Source organism: Caretta caretta, chromosome 10 (genome assembly GCF_965140235.1).
Source record: "Caretta caretta isolate rCarCar2 chromosome 10, rCarCar1.hap1, whole genome shotgun sequence".
Lineage (NCBI taxonomy): Eukaryota > Metazoa > Chordata > Testudines > Cheloniidae > Caretta > Caretta caretta.
This window is the reverse complement of record NC_134215.1, coordinates 16905803-16925071: the sequence shown is the minus strand read 5'-3', so window position 1 is coordinate 16925071 and position 19269 is coordinate 16905803. Positions and strand designations below refer to the sequence as shown.

Sequence of the window (19269 nt, the reverse complement as noted above, 5' to 3'; positions counted from 1 at the left end):
GTGGTGTTCTGGCAGGGGAGATAGCTTTCCCTGTAGGGAAGAATCCCCTGCTGATTGGACTTCCTGTAGGAGTCTGTCTGTTGTTTAATCTCTGCACCACTTCGTCCAGTCTGTCTCCCCATGTGCCATCAGTAGGCTTCAAGTGATTCTTTAGCAACCCATTCCAGCACTCGACCATGCCATTAGACTGAGGTCGATATGGAAGGTGGAAGATCCATTGGACTCCATGGTTAAGGGTCCATTCCCTTACAAGTTTATTCTTAAAATGCGAACCATTATCTGATTGGATTTCTTGAGGCATTGGGACAATTGCTGTTAAGCGGTTTAGTCCCATAACTGTGGACAACCCTGTTGCCAATCGGGTTGGATATGCAAAACCAATCCCTGAAACAATTTCTACTCCAGTCAAGATGTATTTCCACCTCTGCCTTGTAGTGGGCAGTGGTCCGACATAGTCGACCTGCCAGGTTGCCCATAGTGTTTTTCCATCTCTTAGCCTGGCAAACCTTTGTCCTTCTGCTATATGTTTTCTAGTCTCAGCACAAATAGTGCAGGCTTGCACCAGGTCTCTAGCCTGTCTGTGGGTGATAGGCCACCCCCTGATATGTGCTTGCCGCACTAACTCATCACTTCCTGTGTGTCCTAAATTATCATGTAACCATGAATATAAGTGTTCCCATTCTACTTGTGTGGTAAAGAGCTGGGCAGCTGCATCGGCTAAATTGTTTAACTGTGCAGCTGGGGTATTATTCCTCTGATGAGCTGAGACATGTCCTATAGACAGGGGTTGTTGCAGGCCATGCTGATATAACCACTTCCAGTATTCCAGTCCCCATACTGGTTTACCTCCTATTTCCCAGTGGTTATTTTTCCAGTTAGTGATCCACTGAGTGGCACCTGCCCATACCGCATAGGAGTCCGTATATACTGCGGTGGCTCCTGCTTCACAGGCCAGTTTAATTGCAGCCAATTCTGCAAGTTGTGCTGACCCATCAATTTCAGCAGTTAGGGGTGCTGCAGAGGTGTCTGCAGGCACTGCTGCAGCTTTTCCCTTCCATTTTCCTTTTACCAGCCTGGCACTGCCATCAGTGAACCATACTCCCTCAGGCTTAGAAGGATCAAATGGGGCAGCATAAATAGTGAATGGTACAGAAACGCTATCCTGAGCCTTCCTATTTGCCCTCTCACAGTGGAAGAACAATACAACAGGCAACAATACAACAGGCTACAAGTACAACATGAATTCAGTTAAATACTATTTTTTACACAATGCAGTTAGCCCATGGAACTCATTGCTGCAAAGGCCAAGAGATGAGTAGGACTGAAAACAGATTAGACACTTCTATGGAAAAACAAAAGCATCCACAAGTACATTAGATGGGATATATCATTTTTAAAGAAGGGTTAAACCCAAGCCCTCATGTTTCCGGGCATCCAGTGGTCAAACATTAACTGGGAAGCAGTGTGGCCTAGTGAATAGAACTCTAACCTGGGACTCAGGAAAGATTTGGGTTTATTCCCAGTTCTACTCCTGCTTTGGTGGGTGACCATGGCAAGCACCATAACCTCTATGTGCCTCAGTTTCCCCAGCTGTTAGATGCAAACTTCTTTCACAGCACACCTGGAGATTTACAGATGATGAGGGCATATAAGAACTAGATGGGATTAGCAGTAGTACTAACTGAGAAGTCTGGGAAGAAACTTCCCCTATAGGCATATTATTACATGTGTGTCCATTATCTGGAGTCAGTGCACAAAGGCAATATTATTCACAGGCTGTGTAACTGGGAGCAGAGTCTGCTCCATTGGGTTCGGTTTGAAGAGTGACATGCTTGGTTTCATGATCAATTACTGTAATAATCTCAAGTAAGGGACTGCTGTTGGTCTATGAGAAAACAGCAAAAACTAAGCACATACAACAGCGATCCTCTAATATGCTACCAGTGACAGTACATCTGTGAACCTCAGGGCCAGAACTCAAGAGACAGATGATGACCAAACAACAGACACAGCTAATAACTGGAGCAGAAAAGAAGATAGTGATGGTTCATATGGCACATTTCCAGAATGAAATACTTAGTTCAACATGGGCAGTAGCTGACGAATAGTAACTGATGATTAACCAATTAAAGACAAAGTGGGACTTTTGATATTCAATATTAGATCAGAGCATTGCAAGCTACAGGATGCGTAAAAAAAACCTATTCAAATATACTGAACAAGATGCACATGAAACAAACAGTATATACTACTTACTCTCTGCTCTCCATGGGAAAACCACTACTCAGGAGCAGAGTTCACCTCCCACATGCTCTTTCCCACACCCATGTCCCTCACACTTCTTGTTATTCTGCTCTGATCCTGCCTTAATTAGATAATAAACTACTCAGGGCAAGGACTTTGTGGTGGTTTAAAGCTTACAAGGCATCTTACAAATCTACTGCAAGTGAGGAAGGAGTAATTATAATAACATAATCGTTCCCTGCATTTAACTCTTCTTCTAGTCATTCACCTTTACCTACCAGGTACTTATTTTAACCTTATACCTTTCTCAAGTATACCAAAAAAGAGGTTTTTCAGCACATATTCACTAACATTGAGTCACACATTTCTGATTAGCTATTTTAAAGGCATTTTAAAAGTGCTTAATTGTAATGGGACTTGGGCATTCAAATCCCATAGGCAGCTTTGAAAAGCTCAGCCTTTTTGTCTAGAGGAAGCACAGGGCTGGAATTCAGGAACTCCTCAGCTGTAGCTGAACAGGCAAAGCACAACTTCTCTGCCTCAGTTTCCTCATCTGTGAAATGGGGACAATCATAGTATATCCTTACATACCTAGGAGGGGTGTTAGAAGGATTAGCTCCTGTTTGCACAGCACTCTGAAAATGGAAAGTGTTAGAAGAGCTAAATATTATGAAAGCCCATTATTACTTCTGAGGGCTGCAGGGGGATACGGATACAGATTTGACATGGATTTCTCAATTCTCAGGATCTCAGAAAGCTAAGGGTTCAGCTAAGCAGCCAGGGGAGGCACTCTCCTCCCCAAACAACCTCCACTTACCTGCAGCTGCCATCTTAGGAAAGGTACACTAGCCTGTAGTGCCTGCCCCAGCGTCTAGCAGGCCCATTCCTCTCTCTGTATCTTGAGGATGATTCTTCCACCCTCTGTCCATGAAGATTGACCAGCATGGGAGATCATCCCCACTCTTCATCAAGGAGCTTCCAGTTTTCTCTCCCATTTGTCCCTCTCCTGAAAGCTGGGAGACATTTAGGTTTTTTTCCCATCTCTTTAGGGTCCCTGCGGTGCATCCCCCAACCCAGAGAAATTCCTTCCCCACATTTGTTCTCCTCCTTGCCTTCAGTCAAATCCTCCATCAAAGTTCAGGCCAGGCACACTAACTCCACTTCCTCCTGCACATGACCAGCAACCTCCAGCTTCCCCAGAGGAAAAGGGACTGCCTGTTCTTTGTCCTGTTCCCAGGCTGACTAGCACTATCTTGGGGGGGGGAGGGAGTATCTTGGGACACTTCCCGCTCTAGCAGGCTTGAGTGTGCAATGGAGACCAGGGTGGCCCACGCCCTGCTGTGCACATCGCTGCAATGCTGGGAGGTGGCCCTATACAGACCCTGGCATGCTGGCCAAGTCTGTGGCTGCCCAGGAGGGGTTTGCAAAGCTTGGAACAGCTCTGGTTTGATTGTGACTGTTGGCAGCTGTGTATGCAGTCGAGTCATGTAGGTACATAAATAACCTTAATATGAACAGTCTCCAGACAGCAAAGCAAACTGCAATTCCAGATTAGTAATAGGGACTGGGAATAGGAGTTCTACCAACCTTAATAATGTCAGGAGAAGACTAGTGTGTGGTTTAATGAGGAATTGGATGCCCTAATAGCTCAGGTCCAGGCAATGTGAACAATAGCACTGTGGGTAAAAGAGAGAACATTTTTTAAGGGTGCTCTTCTATCATTGAGTGCAAATGTTTTCAAGAACCACTTCTGTTTATGCAGGGACATAGATAAAACAAAAAATAAATTTTTGCGAATACAGACTAACACGGCTGTTACTCTGAAACCATAGATAAAACAGGACATATCCCACCACAGATATTTCAGCACAATACCACATCATTTCCACTAGGGAATGCTGCTTAAAAATTAATGGCCTGATATAGCCCAGTATTTGGTGCTCTCTGCTCTTATACAGCCAGCAGAGGGAGCACAAGGTTCCTAGCAAACAACTCCCAGAGCAGAGGCGGGGTGCCACCAAGGAAGTCCATGAAGAAAAAGCCTCATTAATTTTAAGATCCACTAAAAACATTGGGAAGCTGGGGGAAGGGAGGATTACATATATGCAAAATGGAAAAGGGCATAGCTATTAAGGAAGGCAATTTCTTGTTTGCTTAGAGTAGTTTAGAAATAATGGAGAATAAATTAAAGCTGCTAAAAACATTTGACTTTTAAAAAAATTCTATTTTTGTTGTTGTTACCATGCAGTCCTGAGATCATTCTGCTGACTGGAATATTAAATGCGGCTCTACTTGGAAAAGCAACTCTGTAAAAATGGCACACGTTTAACTCTCAATAATCCCTACAGTAAATGTGCTTGGTTTACAAGTATAAAGATTTTTTTTGCTAACTTCCAGGCCTGTAAACTCAACTTGTAAATGAAATTTAGCCTGGGTTCTTTCCTTTCCATGCAGCTTCACTCATACTAAAGGTTCTGCAGGTCAAATCCTGCCCTCGGTAACATCTGAGCAAGCCCACCCACTTCAGATTCTGCTGTCAATGCACAATGCCTTCCTGGGTTGGAAACAATGTAACTGACTGGCCCTGTAATCGGAACTTAATGATGAGGCACAAGGAAGAACAGAGTCCAGCTCACTCTGCCATAGTGTGTTGGCCCTGCATGGCTGACAGGAACTAAAAATAGTAAAAACATTGACACTGAAATGAGCAGATATCTATCTGGCAACACAGAAGGAGCAGATCCACAGACCATGAAGGGACTGTTTTTACAGAGTCACTTTTCAGAATAGTCCTGAATCCTAAAGGCAGTTTTAGGGGTGCTGGATGAGTTGGAATTACTGGTTAACATTAAGAAATGGATTGCAGTAACTATTCTAGTGGCCAAAAAGAGTTATTTTGAGAAAATGGAAATCTGCAATTCCTCTCTCCTACACAGACTGACTGAGTGAGTTCTTACTACTGCATTAATAGACGTGCTTAGAAAAAATACCAGGAAGTCTGGTCACACATGAAACTATCGTATACCTTTGCAATTTATTATATATTAGTCCCCGATACTCATAGACTATGTTCTCACTTATTTATCTATTTAGTCACTTCAATAATTAATGCCCTGCATGACCTTTACAGGTTCAGGGCGGTTTGAGGGGAGGGAGGTTCAGGTTTTGCAAATAATGAACATTGAACGTTATTATTTATATGCTATTTCCTCCTCATGTATGTATTTTTATGTTTTGTTTTATACTTACATTTTATATCAAAACAAAGTTAAAAGGGCAGTTTTAGATGCCTATTCTAACACCATTTTTGACTTTTAGATGTATAATGCTCACATGTGTTAAGGAAATACCCCTTAGAAGATGTCACCTTGTAAGACTGCAAGCAAGAGCTTTCTACCTGGTGAGGATTAATGTATCAAAGGCCCAAAATGAGGAACACAAGACTGATAGAAGAGGGAGCTGGAAGTTATGGGGGATTAATTTCTTTGATATGCATAAAGTTTATGTCACCTCAGTGTCATGATTCAATATTTCCAAATCCAGTAATTTATTTTAATAATATAGGAGTATATGAGAGTCAAATGTGATCCCTCAAAACATATGTCACTTTCTTGTGTAATCGTGGGCAGGACAAAGTTGGTCAGCTGCAGTGTTTACTGCTGGTAAACAATCAATTCACATATCTGTCAACATACATTTTGGAGCAAACATCATAGCTTGGTGTAGTCATTCTTGTTTTTAAACATTTATGTAGGCAAGTGAGAAGTGGGCTTGAAGTTCCTGGCAATTTCCCCCTTGTCACAAAAGCTAGGCACCCTGTAATAACTCAGGGGAGAATGCTATGAATGTGTATGCATATAGAACAGAGGGAAGTGTGGATTTTGAATGAACAGTGTACCATATAATGCTGTGCAGACAATAGGAATGAAACATCCAGTGCTTCTGGATGGCCATATCACAGCAGTAACCATGTTTGTTTTTCAGCATTGCTAGCTGGTGGGAGCTTACTGACTCTTCTTCTAAATGTGAACTTTGCCATCTTGAGGCTGAACTAATGTAATGCACTCTAGCTGGGGCCATAGGTGCTGGAATTAGGGGTGCTGCAGTACCCCCTGGCTTAAGGTGGTTTCCATTATATACAGGGTTTACAGTTTGGTTCAATGGCTCTCAGCACCCCCAATATACAGATTGTTCCAGCACCCCTGGTTGGGGTTCAGAAACCACACCAACCACAGAATGCAGTGACCTGTTTGTTTAAGGGCATTTCCTTCAGCCCTGCATGGGGATCCAGTCTGTTACCAGCTTTTAAGGTGTGGTTTTGATCTACAATGCCTTAAACAGTTATGTCCTGAATACCTCAGGGACCACCTCTCTGCCCACTTTTTACAAGATTAGTTAAACCTAGAAATTGTGATACCAGATCAGATGAGTGATTCACATAGTCTAGTAGCCTGTCCCTGACAGTGGGAAGAATCCATGTGATGGACTGTTATGGCAGAATTTGCCCCTAGGTGAAGTTTCTTCCTAACCCTGGGCAGTCAGCCATTGGCATTCCTTCCAAAAATGTGATCTATCCTCTCTAATGTAACAGAAGATGCTTTCATTACCAACAGAACTGCTCAGTTCTTTTCTGAATGCTACTAATCTTTTGGACTCACTGATAGCTCTTAGCAATGAGTTTCACAGATTAATTATGAACTGTGTAAAAAAGGCATTTCCTTTTTTCAGTTTTAAATGTCTTGCTTTTCAGTTTCACTGAATATCCCCATCTCCCTGTATTATGAGAAAGAGAAGGTAAATCAGGCCCTGCTATTCACCCTCTCTATACCATCAGTTATTTTGTAGTTTATCGAGCATGTCTTTTCTCTGAACAATCCCAACTTTTTCAGTCTCCCCTCCTTGCCCTCCAAAATTGTGAGATCTCTCCTCAACAGCTGAGATAGTCAAAGGCAACCAAATTACCATCCATCTGGTTTCATCACAAGGGCCAGGGACTGAAGTCAGGACATTTCTGGTGAGCAGCTATTCAATGGTGGTATGTACTTTTTTATTTCACCAGAGGCCTGAAGAACATTTTCAGATATTCTTAATTACAGGTACTTGCATTGAGCTATCATGCCTCATCTCAAATTTTATCCTAAAGCTCCCCTTTTAAGAGAGGCACAGGCTGTGAAAATGAGCTTGAGCCAGTTGCTAGTGGTAATGGACTGCTTTTTCCCCTCTAGTTATCTTTAAAAGGGTAGGCTCTAGTACACTGGAAATCAATCACAGTAACTACGCCCCATGCTTTGTAAGTGCCCTGAATCAAACATATCAGTTTGAAATAACCACCTTGAAAGGGTGCAAGTTCTTGATCTGCCATTTGTGTAATGCTGGTATTTTTCTTTGATGTAGTATAAATGGAGGTTTTAGGCTTGTGTTGTTTTAAATTCTAGGCACTTTATCAGTTGTAGATAATATTTTGCTTCAAAATGAAGCCTCATACCTCAGCTGCTTATAGCCCCATATTCTGTTCCCTGTCTTGCCTCCCTAATTATACATCAAGAATCCCTTGACCTGGACATGAAAGTTATGAGCTAGAAGTCAGTAGTCTGGAGGAGATTAACATCTTAGTTTCATAGAAAGACTAAATCACCTAAAGTAAAATGCTGAATATGAAAGACTTCCCAATTTGAGTTTTTTAGAAATTCCTTATTCAAAAATAAGCTATTTGAGCCAAATAAATCTCATAAGGAGCCCGCCTGGGTTTGGAGTCTAATTTTACTGTCATGTTCTTTTTAATTGGACAGGCTGTTTTATACTTTAGCAGTGGTGGTGCACAGTATGCCAGAGTTAGTCATGCAGTATTGATTTAATACTAGACTGTTCATGGTGACAAATTTCATCTTCCTCTAGCTTTATTATTGCTATTGTACTTTATTTCCATAGTAACAGTGTTCCTTCCTGCCCCAATTCTTGCAAGTAAATAAATTGTCTAATGGTAGGAGGAAAGTAACAAGGGTTTTAAGCTCAAAACACAGGAATGTCAATGCTAGTGCAACATACAAGACCTCAGCTAATAAACCTGGTGTTATTTTTTTAATAAAGGTGAAAACATTGGAAATACAAAAATAGTATATTATGTAGACTTGTATTATGGCATGTCTATATGACAAAAAAATCAAGTTGATAGAAGTCAAAACTAGCTGTTATTACAACCTTGTGTGAAAGTATTAATTTTTCTGGAAAAAATTGAATGTTCCAATTTGGAACAAAAAATTCATTCAATCTTTCCTAAGGAGTTTCAAGCAGCTCAGATCAGCCTCCTTGTACTATTGCCATTTTGAAAATTACATGGCCTCACTGTGTTCCTAGTTTTAGGCATCTTGACTTGATCTTTTCAAGTTCCACTATCTCATTTTAAGATTAATGTACCAGTTTAAAGAGGTCATCTTCAATATTACTAGCATAAGTCAAGCAGAAATAAGACTACGCAAAGAAAAAGCAAGCTTATCTTCTAGACAAAAAGAAAAGGAGTACTTGTGGCACCTTAGAGACTAACCAATTTATTTGAGCATGAGCTTTCGTGAGCTACAGCTCACTTGTAGCTCACGAAAGCTCATGCTCAAATAAATTGGTTAGTCTCTAAGGTGCCACAAGTACTCCTTTTCTTTTTGCAAATACAGACTAACACGGCTGTTACTCTGAAACCTTCTAGACAAAGACACTGGTAGCCTTTGTCAGATCATTATCACAGCTAGTCAGTGACCAAGGACCAGCTTGGACTTCACTTATGGCAGCCTGCTCCTCAAGGTGCTATGAGTATTCTCAGTCAAGTGGGTTTCAGTAGGAATGCTCACTGCCTTACAAGATTTGGCTTCTGTGCCAGCATAACACTTATTGACAGCAATGGGAGTTACAGCCCCTGGGAGTAGAGAGCCCAAAGATGCTTAAGATTTCCATGAGTCTTATTGCAACAGAAGGCAATTCTTAAAAGAAGATCGATCACAGCTTCATGTTCCTGGCTTCTGACTAGAGTTGCTCTTTTGTACATTATATAGTGTTACTTAAAACTAGAACAGGTCAGTATACGTGTATAACCCCTACCTACCCTGATCTGTATTGCTGAATGCACATGTAAACATACTGCCTGCAGTTGTAGGTGGAGCTGTGGGCTTGCTGCAATCCACTTCCATCTATAATCACGTCCATTAGGGTGCATTGGATCAAACACTACAGCAGTAGACCACCATCCTTGTCTAGAGGGAAACTCATGTGCCAAGATCAATGGCAGGGCCACTTCTGGACACGCCTCCCCACCATGAAGAGTAAGTACCTATGACAGTCGAGTGTCAGGGGAAGAGTTACCATGCTCATGCAGCATGATCTTGAGATCTGTCACAGCCCAGGCAGGAAAAGCTTCCCCCCTCACCCCCCAATCCAGGCTTTAGAAATGCTCATGACTGAAATCAGTCGAAGGATCATGATAGAAATTTTCAGAATAAGATTCCACTATGAACTAATGCATCATGCATATAGCAGTTTATTTTGTCACAAGTCATTTAGTGACTCAGTTTACCATTACAGCTTTTATCCTCTTCAGATTAAGGAGAGCCACTGACACCAATGAAGTGGCCATCAGGCAGAGGATCACAGTAGCTGCTGTTGCAACAGTGGTCCATGCTTCTTCTCTCAGTTGAGTCTCTATAGGGAAATAGGGTAGAACCACAAATTTGTGACCACAGTATTTTGTAATAAGCCTGAATTAGCACCAACATGCTGTTAGGTAAGGGAGAAGAGCATTTTTTCCTATACCTTGGGTTGAAGGCCATTCATCTGCTACAAAGCTGACAGGACCAGATAAGCTTGCTACACCAAAGTTCTGTGCTTGCATCACAACATCTGCAAAAGATCAGTCACCACAGATTAGTTGAGTAATGGATTTCCATGTACTAAGTTAACTGGCTATAGTCCATTTCTGTTCTCCTCCTCTGGACAGAATTAAAGGTCTAAAATTTGTGACTAAATAAAATACTTGGTTTAGTCTGGGAAAAACTGAGGGGGTACATAACTGGACAAGATCACTAACAGCCTTATAAATACTTGAAGACTGTGTGTACAAGGAGACAAATAAGTCATGGGCTTCAATTGAAAAACTTCCCTAATAAGGGCAGTTAAGCACTGAAGCAAGTTACCTAGAAAGTTTGCAGAATCAGTCCCTGGTGGTTTAAGGACGATGGTCATGAGAATACTTTATCCTGCCTCAGTACAGGGGAATGGACTAGATGTAGCATTGGAGGGGACCTCAATAGGCCTTTTTGAAATTGTGATTCTGGTATGGTACACTGTGTTCAGGGGGACATTCCAGTTGTCAGTGATTAGATCCTACCTCGTTTGTTTCTGGCTGAGGGAGGACATGGTGTTGAACACAGAGGGGAGTCTGGATGAAGTCTGTCACAGAGAAGAGCACTGCAGTGGAAGTACACCTAGAGCAAAGATAAGGGAGAGACATTTGGAGCACAGGAAGCCCGAGCCTTTAGCTAGAGCTAGAGGGACTGCACTTACTAGGCTAGTGAGAGCCTTGTCACCCGCTACAAAGGCAAAGGTCTTCACTTCAAATCTCTGGCGATAGTTGGGATAGCTGACTGCTAGGCCCACTGGATGAAATGCAGTTCTGTAGTTATCTAGTTCATAGTCACACCTATAGAAGATACATGTAGAAAGTCATGGAGGGGAGGGAAGGAAGGCAGATTTTTTAGAGGTCAGAATTGAAATCAGGTAGAGAAGGGAGTCTTTGAAGGTTTGCATCATTAACATTCAAGTTTAATATTTAGTATGTTGCCCAGGAGAGAGAGATCCTCTGCACTGTTTCAGAAGAATCTGCCTGAACTCGCAAGCCTGCATTAGGACAGCAACTCATTTCCAGTAGAGACAGATCGAGTTACTCAGTTGTGAGCCATTAGAGTGACAGTTGGCATTTACACACTTTAGTCCTTGAGCATGTGCACTCTCAAATGAGTAACTTGACCTAAGGCTAGAGCGACCTACACTTTGTGATCAGATCATAGCCAGACAGCAACCCTTTGCTCCTACATCTGTGTGAGGAACATTGCGCTCACAGCTCCAACAAGCCTTTGCATAGCACTTCAGGGAAACACTTGAGCAGGCCAGCCTCACCTATGTTCCTACAGGAGTTGGAATATACCTACCCATCCACAACAATGTTCCACCGGGGCAGAGAGCTTGGATCTTGCGATGTTGTTGCCCAGCAGTCATCCAGTACCAGTCGGATGTTGGGGTCATTGCGGTTCAGAACTTGCACTTCCAAGAAGATTGGTTGCCGCAGATATTTCACAATAGGGTACTGGTCGTCACTGTAGGGCTGCACGTAGGAGTCATCTGAAAAAACCAAGGATGGCAGAGTTGACAGCCCAGTTCGCAATAGGTAGGAATCTCAATCTAGAGAGATGAAGCAGCCAGCTATGGAAGAAGTCTGGTACTGTAGGTGCATAGAAGGACACAGCTCGTGAGTGCTTTAGTTGAACTCCTTGCACAGGGAGAGAAAAAGCCTCCTAAACTCAACATCCCTACTGGATTCCCCCATAGCAAGAGGCTCTATTAAAACCTAGCCTGCCAGGTCTACGTCACAGACCACCAGTGATGGAATCATGCCACCCCTGGATATCAAAAGGTCTCTGGGTCTACTGCTCTGGATAGTAGGGACTGAAGAGCTCCTTTGACTATGGAGGGAATCACTTCATTTCTGCCCTGGACACAATTTGCGGCTAGATGCAAGCTTTACCTGGATAGATCAGCAGGATCAAGGAGAGAGGACCCTGGTTTATTGAAGAAACTGGAGGAGGGAGACTGCTTATCCTTACGCTCAGGGACGCGTCACCACTTTTGTAGGTGCACAATACGGTCAGCCTGAAAGACAGAATGCGCAGCATCAGCTTAGCTGGCAATTTGCAGTCAGTCACTTTGCTTAGTGTTGCGATGGGCTGTCACCAGCAGAGTTGTGGACTGACCTGAATTCACTGTCCCTAGAAATCCTGCGTGGCGGTTGATCTGCCCACAAGGCACGCACTTCATTCTCATAAGTTGTCCTCTCGCCTTCAAACTACAGGGGATACAGGAGACTTAGTGACTGCCCTGCCACATGAGCGCCTTTCGCAGTCACTGTCCTGACACTTACCCTCTGCCTTGTCCCACACTTGTTCAGTGGGACGTGAAACCGAACCATGTCATTTGAGGGAGACTTGAAGACTGGTTTGCATGTAGGATCTCTTAGCCTGATGGTATCCAAGTCTAGGGCTGGTTTTGTCCTGTCACTCTGTACTTCAAAGTCCATGTAGCCATCCTGAGTGCACACAGCAGCTGAAACATTCAAGGAATTGGGATGGGTTGCTCTAGGGGGTTCCTGGACATGGGGCTATGGCAGCTCCTGCCTCAGTTCAGTGAGCAACTACACTGAGAGTGTTTTAGCCAAGCTGTGTGTGTAGGGGCCCTGACTACCCTAGGAATTTTTCTGCACCTACTGGATTGTCCCTGGTCTCCATTTTATATAGCATAATCTGGAGGGCAAGGATCCTGCAACAGCTCATGCCCGGAAGCTCAAGGACCCATCAACTGCTCACAAAGCAGTGCTCTAGGAGGAGGAATCAGATTGGAGGGTAGGCTGGAGTCTACCCATTAGCCCTGCCCTAACCAGCTCAGGCAGGGGAACCTGGTGTCTGGTTCTAGTCTATTACCTACCCTGTAGAGCAGGTAAACAAGGGCTGGGTGTGACAGCACCAGAGCCAATCCTTAAGGGAGTATACGGGGAGGAGCAGGGCAGAACAAACAGCCCTCCAGTAGCTGCTGACTGGCTGCAAAATTGGGGGGAAAGTCCTCAGATGGAGTTGTGATTGGTTATGCCTTCTGCCACCTCCATGAAAAGGGAGCGGTCATTACTACGTGGATTCTCAGAGGAGTTAGGTGATCAGACTGTGTGACGCCTCCAATCACCAAGTAGGTGGTCATGTCCAGGTCACCCAAATGTCAACCCAAGAAACAGTCCTCACCAGCAAAGGAAGGGCATCTATATTTGACCCAGGAAACACGACTGCAACTAAATGGGCTCCAAGACAAAGGTGCAGAGAGCCCCTACAGCAGAAGTTTTGTTTGCCAGCTACTAGGAGTTTGCACCAGACATAGCTGCACTTGTAGCTGAGCTCAACCTATGGCTAAAGTGTTCCCATCAAAGATGGGCCCTCCAGATTCATAGCGTAATGTGCTGAGGGTTTACTCAGTCTCCTGCATTAAAGGAAATTCATTTCATGGAGCCACTGAGTTGCAACACTGCAAATCTTGGAAGCTTGAAATCTCTCATGTTGATCAGCACTTCAGGGACAGCTAAAACTGCACTACTACAGAAAGAGTTCCCAGGAAAAACAGACCGTCTCACCTATTGGTGCATGTTGGTCACAGGGACATGCTGGATAAGTCACCATTGACACCATTTCTCCATGAAAGTTGAAAGCTAATCTTAGAGATGCCATGTATGACTGAAGTCCGAAGCAGCTCTCTTCATACAGCTGGAAGAGAGGGAGGCCATGACAGTTTGTAGCAGTTCTGTCCCCTCCAGGGGAAGTTAAGACTTGGCCTCTGAATCAGTCATTTAGATGGGACTAATCTAGCCAGGAATATTAGTGTCTCAGAAGGATACTTATCCGCCATTCCAATACATCTCCTGGGTCAAGTAATAGGGATTTGGAGAATCCTAGAATATCAGGGTTGAAGGGACCCCAGAAGGTCATCTAGTCCAACCCCCTGCTCGAAGCAGGAGCTATTCCCAGTTAAATCATCCCAGCCAGGGCTTTGTCAAGCCTGACCTTAAAAACCTCTAAGGAAGGAGATTCTACCACCTCCCTAGGTAACGCATTCCAGTGTTTCACCACCCTCTTAGTGAAAAAGTTTTTCCTAATATCCAATCTAAACCTCCCCCACTGCAACTTGAGACCATTACTCCTCGTTCTGTCATCTGCTACCATTGAGAACAGTCTAGAGCCATCCTCTTTGGAACCCCCTTTCAGGTAGTTGAAAGCAGCTATCAAATCCCCCCTCATTCTTCTCTTCTGCAGAAGAAACAATCCCAGTTCCCTCAGCCTCTCCTCATAACTCATGTGTTCCAGACCCCTAATCATTTTTGTTGCCCTTCGCTGGACTCTCTCGAATTTATCCACATCCTTCTTGAAGTGTGGGGCCCAAAACTGGACACAGTACTCCAGATGAGGCCTCACCAATGTCGAATAGAGGGGAACGATCACGTCCCTCGATCTGCTCGCTATGCCCCTACTTATACATCCCAAAATGCCATTGGCCTTCTTGGCAACAAGGGCACACTGCTGACTCATATCCAGCTTCTCGTCCACTGTCACCCCTAGGTCCTTTTCCGCAGAACTGCTGCCTAGCCATTCGGTCCCTAGTCTGTAGCTGTGCATTGGGTTCTTCCGTCCTAAGTGAGTTTAAGGTCAGTTACTGACTGAAACTGAAGTGTCTGTTCATGGAATGATGCATGTTAGACCTAGATGGACCTTCCAAGTGAGCCATTCAAGTGTACTTTTGACCTTACAGAGAGTCAGCATGTGGTCCATTTTCTTTCAACTGGAACTCACTCTTACTTAGGGGCATCAGATTGCCGCACGCTATGTTCTGTCCACAAAACATTCCTGACCCCAAACGGACATCAGCAGCAGCAACACAGCATGGTATTCCCTCCCCCTTCATATCTAAGCCTATTAGGCTAGCTTCCTCTTGTCCTTGCCTCTCATCCCATCCAGTAGGGATAATCTATATCCTTCTGGAGAATTTCAGGAGGGTGCTTCAGGATTAGGGATAGCAGACATGACACCTGTCCAGGCAAGCCCAGGGGTTGAGCTACTGGCATGACAAGACAAGGGAAGGATCAGGACTGTGGATACTAGAACAAGCAGCCTGAATTTGATGAGGTAGCAAGGAGTAGTTTGCTGACAGACCTTGCTAGAATGGTCTGCAAGGAAGATTTCTAGGAGATGTATCTGGAGAGCGCTGGTAGAGATGGGGCTTGTGGGGGTGTCAGGAAGGAGGTTGCCATAATGGAGACAGTTCTAGCTGCATTAGAGGTTATGGTTAGGAAGATTGAGGTGGTTGGGAGGGGAAGGGGAAGGGGGGTCACGGTACATACAGCTGCCAAGTGGTGGCACGAGAAGGTCTGACTGGAGTCAATACCAAGGCACTGACCAGACAGATGCCTCCGTCGGCCTCATTGTAACTAAATCCTTCTCTACTCCACCTGTAGCCTGCACTTCATTTCAAAAAGAAAGAATGGCAATTGTGACCTTTCCTAAGGGAGCTTACTCTGGACTTCAGGATTCTTTTGTTGATGTGCAGCTTCACGCCCCTTCTTGTGTCCAGAGCAATTCCATTTGCTTGGAGTTGGGTCATGGGAATGTTTCTGTTGTCTATACTCACAGCAGAGAGGATCCCTGGGAAAGCTGGGATGGCAACAGTCATGTGTGTGGAGTTACAGGTTGCTGGACCTGCAAGAATAGCTCTGTTAGTGTCCAGAGACATTTTAAGGTACAAGTCCCTCTCGGGTCAGAGGGGGGACCAGCTTCCTCTGTGAAGAGGGGAAGTTTTACCTGGTGCACAGATCATTCTTGATTCTACAGTTAGCCGCTGGTCAGGAGGCCCATATGAAAGCTTGAGTGCCACAGTATATAGCATCTGGTTGTCTTGCTGCAGAGGATAGATACGGTTGAGAACAGCAGGTTAGTCACAGTGCAGTTCCCAGTGCCAGGTATAAAAGAAGCCTATTAGGATTCAGTAAGCCAGGCTGTAGTTCTGAAGAGACTTCAGAAGTCTTGCAGGGCATGTTAGCCACTGGAGTTACACCCTAGCCATTTCACATTTCTCCTACACACAGGAGTTCTTGGGAAGGGTGTACAAGCTCCATTCTAGGCCCTCATGCACCACATGGATTCATAGCCAGAAGTCAAGCTGCAGGTCTCACACACTCCCATTTCCAGATGCCCTCATGGGCTGCATGTAGAGTCAGACTAATCAGACTGCCCCAATAGCTCAGACTAGTGAGCCTCAGAAGTCTGAGGCTTCTCACGGTTCTATTTATAGACACCATCATTTGCCGATGGCAAGTTTTGCCTTTTGGCCTCGAGACAGTCTTGTGCACCTACCTTGTAAGAGGTGACTCCAGTTGCACCAAAAGAAACCTGGAAGATTAGGTTGTTGCTGTCAGCTAGGAATGTATACCCTTGCTGCATGGCTTGCCTAAAGCTTAGCCTGTGTGTTCGTGTTCCATCATCTATGGACAGTATCCAGGCCATCTGAGATTCTGTAGTCTGCAATTTGAGACTTCTGGTCAGTCAGGCATTAGGCTTTTCATTACCGAGCAAGGGGGTTATTGTTCTTATCTTTAAGAAGTGTTAAGACTGCTGTGAGTGGCAGCTTGGCTAACCAACATGAGAGAGATACTGAAGGGTCCAGTTTGGTGATGCTTGCTAAAGTAGCAAAGTGGCAGTTTCTACATGCAGCAGTTCTACTTTAGAGGCATGTTACTTTGCACACCCAGCCCCCATTTAGGACCGACGTTTCATACCATGTGTTCATCAGCAAAACTGGGAAGGAGTCTTGGAAATACAACCTGAAAGAGAACGGGACAGCAGCTGACTTCAAAGCACACTGTTCAAAAAGAAGAGGATACCAAGCAAGCTTTCCATGGTGAATGGAACAAGGAGCCTCTAACCCATTAGAGGAATGGAAGCTTTCGGGGAGTCTTCTGAGGAAGTGTGCTGCAGTGGCTAGAGGCCTGGCTTGTTTCTGGAGGGACAAGGTGGGGAAGCAGCAAATGCTGTTCTCCCCCTGTAGTTTAGGGCACCTGTTGACAGCTACTGACCATTAGCCAATAGAGGGGTCTACATAATTCAGTAAGCTGTGCCAAGCCTAGCCAGGGAAGCCCTTAGAAGTACACAAAGGAGGAGGTAAAGGTAACTAGCTAGAGTTTTTACAAATAAGAAGGCTAGTCTTTAATCTGAGTCTTCCCAGAGATCAGGAAGGGGAAAATCCACCATCATCCTGCTAGTCAGTCTTATTTCCTTACTCCCACCACCCAAAGAGAGTCTACAGACACATCTTCAAGATTTGACTGAGATGCCATTGAGGTGTCAGACTCCTCTCTACAGCTGAGAGCAGTTCCCTTTCCAAGGGATTGTCAAACTGCCCCACTTACTGCCATGAAGTCTTTAGTACAGTTTGTAGCTCCTGTAAAAATAGTAGGGACGACTTCATCTGCTTGAAGAGAATCACAGCCAATACTGTAGGTTACATTCTTGTCCCTTGCAATGGTTTTGTTGAGCACCAGCAGCTCTAGTCTCAGCTGGTGTTGGTCATGCTATAGCAAGAGAACACATTGGTCAGAATAAGACAGTGGCACCGTTTTACATTACTAGATGTTGCCTCAGATCAGCAATTAGAGCCAACCCTCAGAGGCCACATGTTCAAGTTGAGAATTTGCTTCAGCTGAAGTTGCTGTCTATAGAAGAGGCAGGGTTAGTTTTTAAAAATGGCTGTATTTGCATCCTTACTCAAAGGAAGGAATTTGATTTGTTGGGAGCCATTCAATTAGTCATTATTACATGGAAGCACCACCTCAGTGGGTGCTCTGGGGAGAAGGAGTCTCCCAGGAAAGAGAGATGGTACATTACATGACCCAACACTGTAGTTGGGTCACTTAGTAGGAGTCACTTTGGAGCCTCTGTCAAGTGAGCATGTTCCCAAAGCAGAGGGACAGTTTTACCTCTAGTCTGGTGCAGTTCACATACAGAGCAGTTAGAGTCAGCCTCTCATGATCCACCATGTAGTCACAGTCTACAATCTCTTCACCACTTCCATCTAGTGAGAGTAAGCTGGTCAGCTATGCTGCTAGAAGTTGCCTTGAGAACCTAGCTAAACATGCAGCAATACATACCAACTACATGGACCTGCCAGAAGTTGCTTCCAAGCTCTCTGGGAAACCCAATCAACATTTTGTCAGTGTGACAAGACACCGTCCCTACAAGAGGAAGTGAGCAGTCTGATATCAACTCCTTGCAACACAGGATAGGAGACAGCATACAGGCCGTTAGTATGCTAAAACCCACTCACTCCAGCAAATGGAGAGGAGAGTCACCCCAGGGTCAGTAAAACTATCCTATCTGCCTCAAGACAAGTCCACTCCTGCCCCCCCTCCAACCATGATCAGGGGAATGCCCTGGTTACCTGGGAAGTCTAGAGACATGGAACTAGTAACACCAGCTGTCAAGGGCACTATAAGGCAACCAAGTAAAAGAAGCAGCCTGCAAACAAGAGAAAAGATGCTCAGAAGCCAGCACAGCAAACAGAACTCTCCCTATACACAACCCTATGCAACCCACCCACTTACCACATGCTGTAAAAGGACCAGCCTAGCTGTCTAGCCTACAGACAACCTCATGGCTCAGAGTCAAGCCACCCACATGAAGACACCAGAACAACTCACCTCCTACTCAGCTACAGGGGTTATATAGGAGGGGCTGCAGCCCCAGCACACCAGCAGCTCTTGGAAAACACCTGGGATGCTTCCTCAACACCTGCTAGCAGCTGACTCTGAGGCTGATGGTTTGCACCTGGCCCTGTTCTGTGCTGCAATCAGTGAGGAGGGGCAGCTTAGGGACAAAGCTCCTCTTTCAAGGGGATTTTATGCCCCTTTGCACAATTTTCTGTTTCCCTTCACTTTTAAGATTACTTTTGGTATCCATTTTTCCTTTCACCCTGCTCTTCCACCACCTTTCTCCCTCCGCTAGAAGATGGAGCAAAATAGCTGAGGAGCTAGAAACAGACAAATGCTTTGTGTGGCAGCCTTAAGCTCCCCTAGCCCTTTGCCCCTTACCAAGGAGAACACTTGGCATTGCTGGGCTCTTCTGCCCACTAAAACAGCCTTGTGCTCAGCCATGGGGTTTGTAAGTCACCCCACGCTTGGGAACTATCCTCAGT

The 19269-nt window shown here is 44.7% G+C and overlaps 1 protein-coding gene across 1 annotated transcript; it reads right to left on the bottom strand.

The window, feature by feature from the left end:
* Positions 1-9793: 9793 nt before the first annotated feature.
* LOC125643302 (zona pellucida sperm-binding protein 2-like) lies at positions 9794-18442 on the bottom strand. The gene is made up of 16 exons (XM_048865689.2): positions 18227-18442; positions 18056-18150; positions 17489-17650; positions 16859-16903; positions 16437-16601; positions 15885-15981; positions 15601-15782; positions 13670-13799; positions 12419-12600; positions 12252-12343; positions 12026-12150; positions 11433-11622; positions 10789-10924; positions 10613-10709; positions 10039-10125; positions 9794-9927 (listed from the first exon to the last, which is right to left on the bottom strand). Exons 1-16 carry the CDS (start codon positions 18369-18371, stop codon positions 9794-9796), a joined length of 2064 nt encoding a protein of 687 aa, XP_048721646.2. The 5' UTR covers positions 18372-18442.
* Between the last annotated feature and the right edge of the window lie 827 nt (positions 18443-19269).

What these genes read in the sequence shown, in the direction of transcription:
- LOC125643302 (XM_048865689.2), bottom strand. Translation starts at nt 18,371, where the DNA reads ATGCTGTCTCCTATCCTGTGTTGCAAGGAGTTGATATCAGACTGCTCA. An exon ending in CTGGAGTCACCTCTTACAAG is followed by an intron (nt 15,982 to 16,436) that starts GTAGGTGCACAA and finishes TATCCTCTGCAG; the next exon opens with CAAGACAACCAGATGCTATA. An exon ending in TGACCAACATGCACCAATAG is followed by an intron (nt 12,601 to 13,669) that starts GTGAGACGGTCT and finishes TGAATGTTTCAG; the next exon opens with CTGCTGTGTGCACTCAGGAT.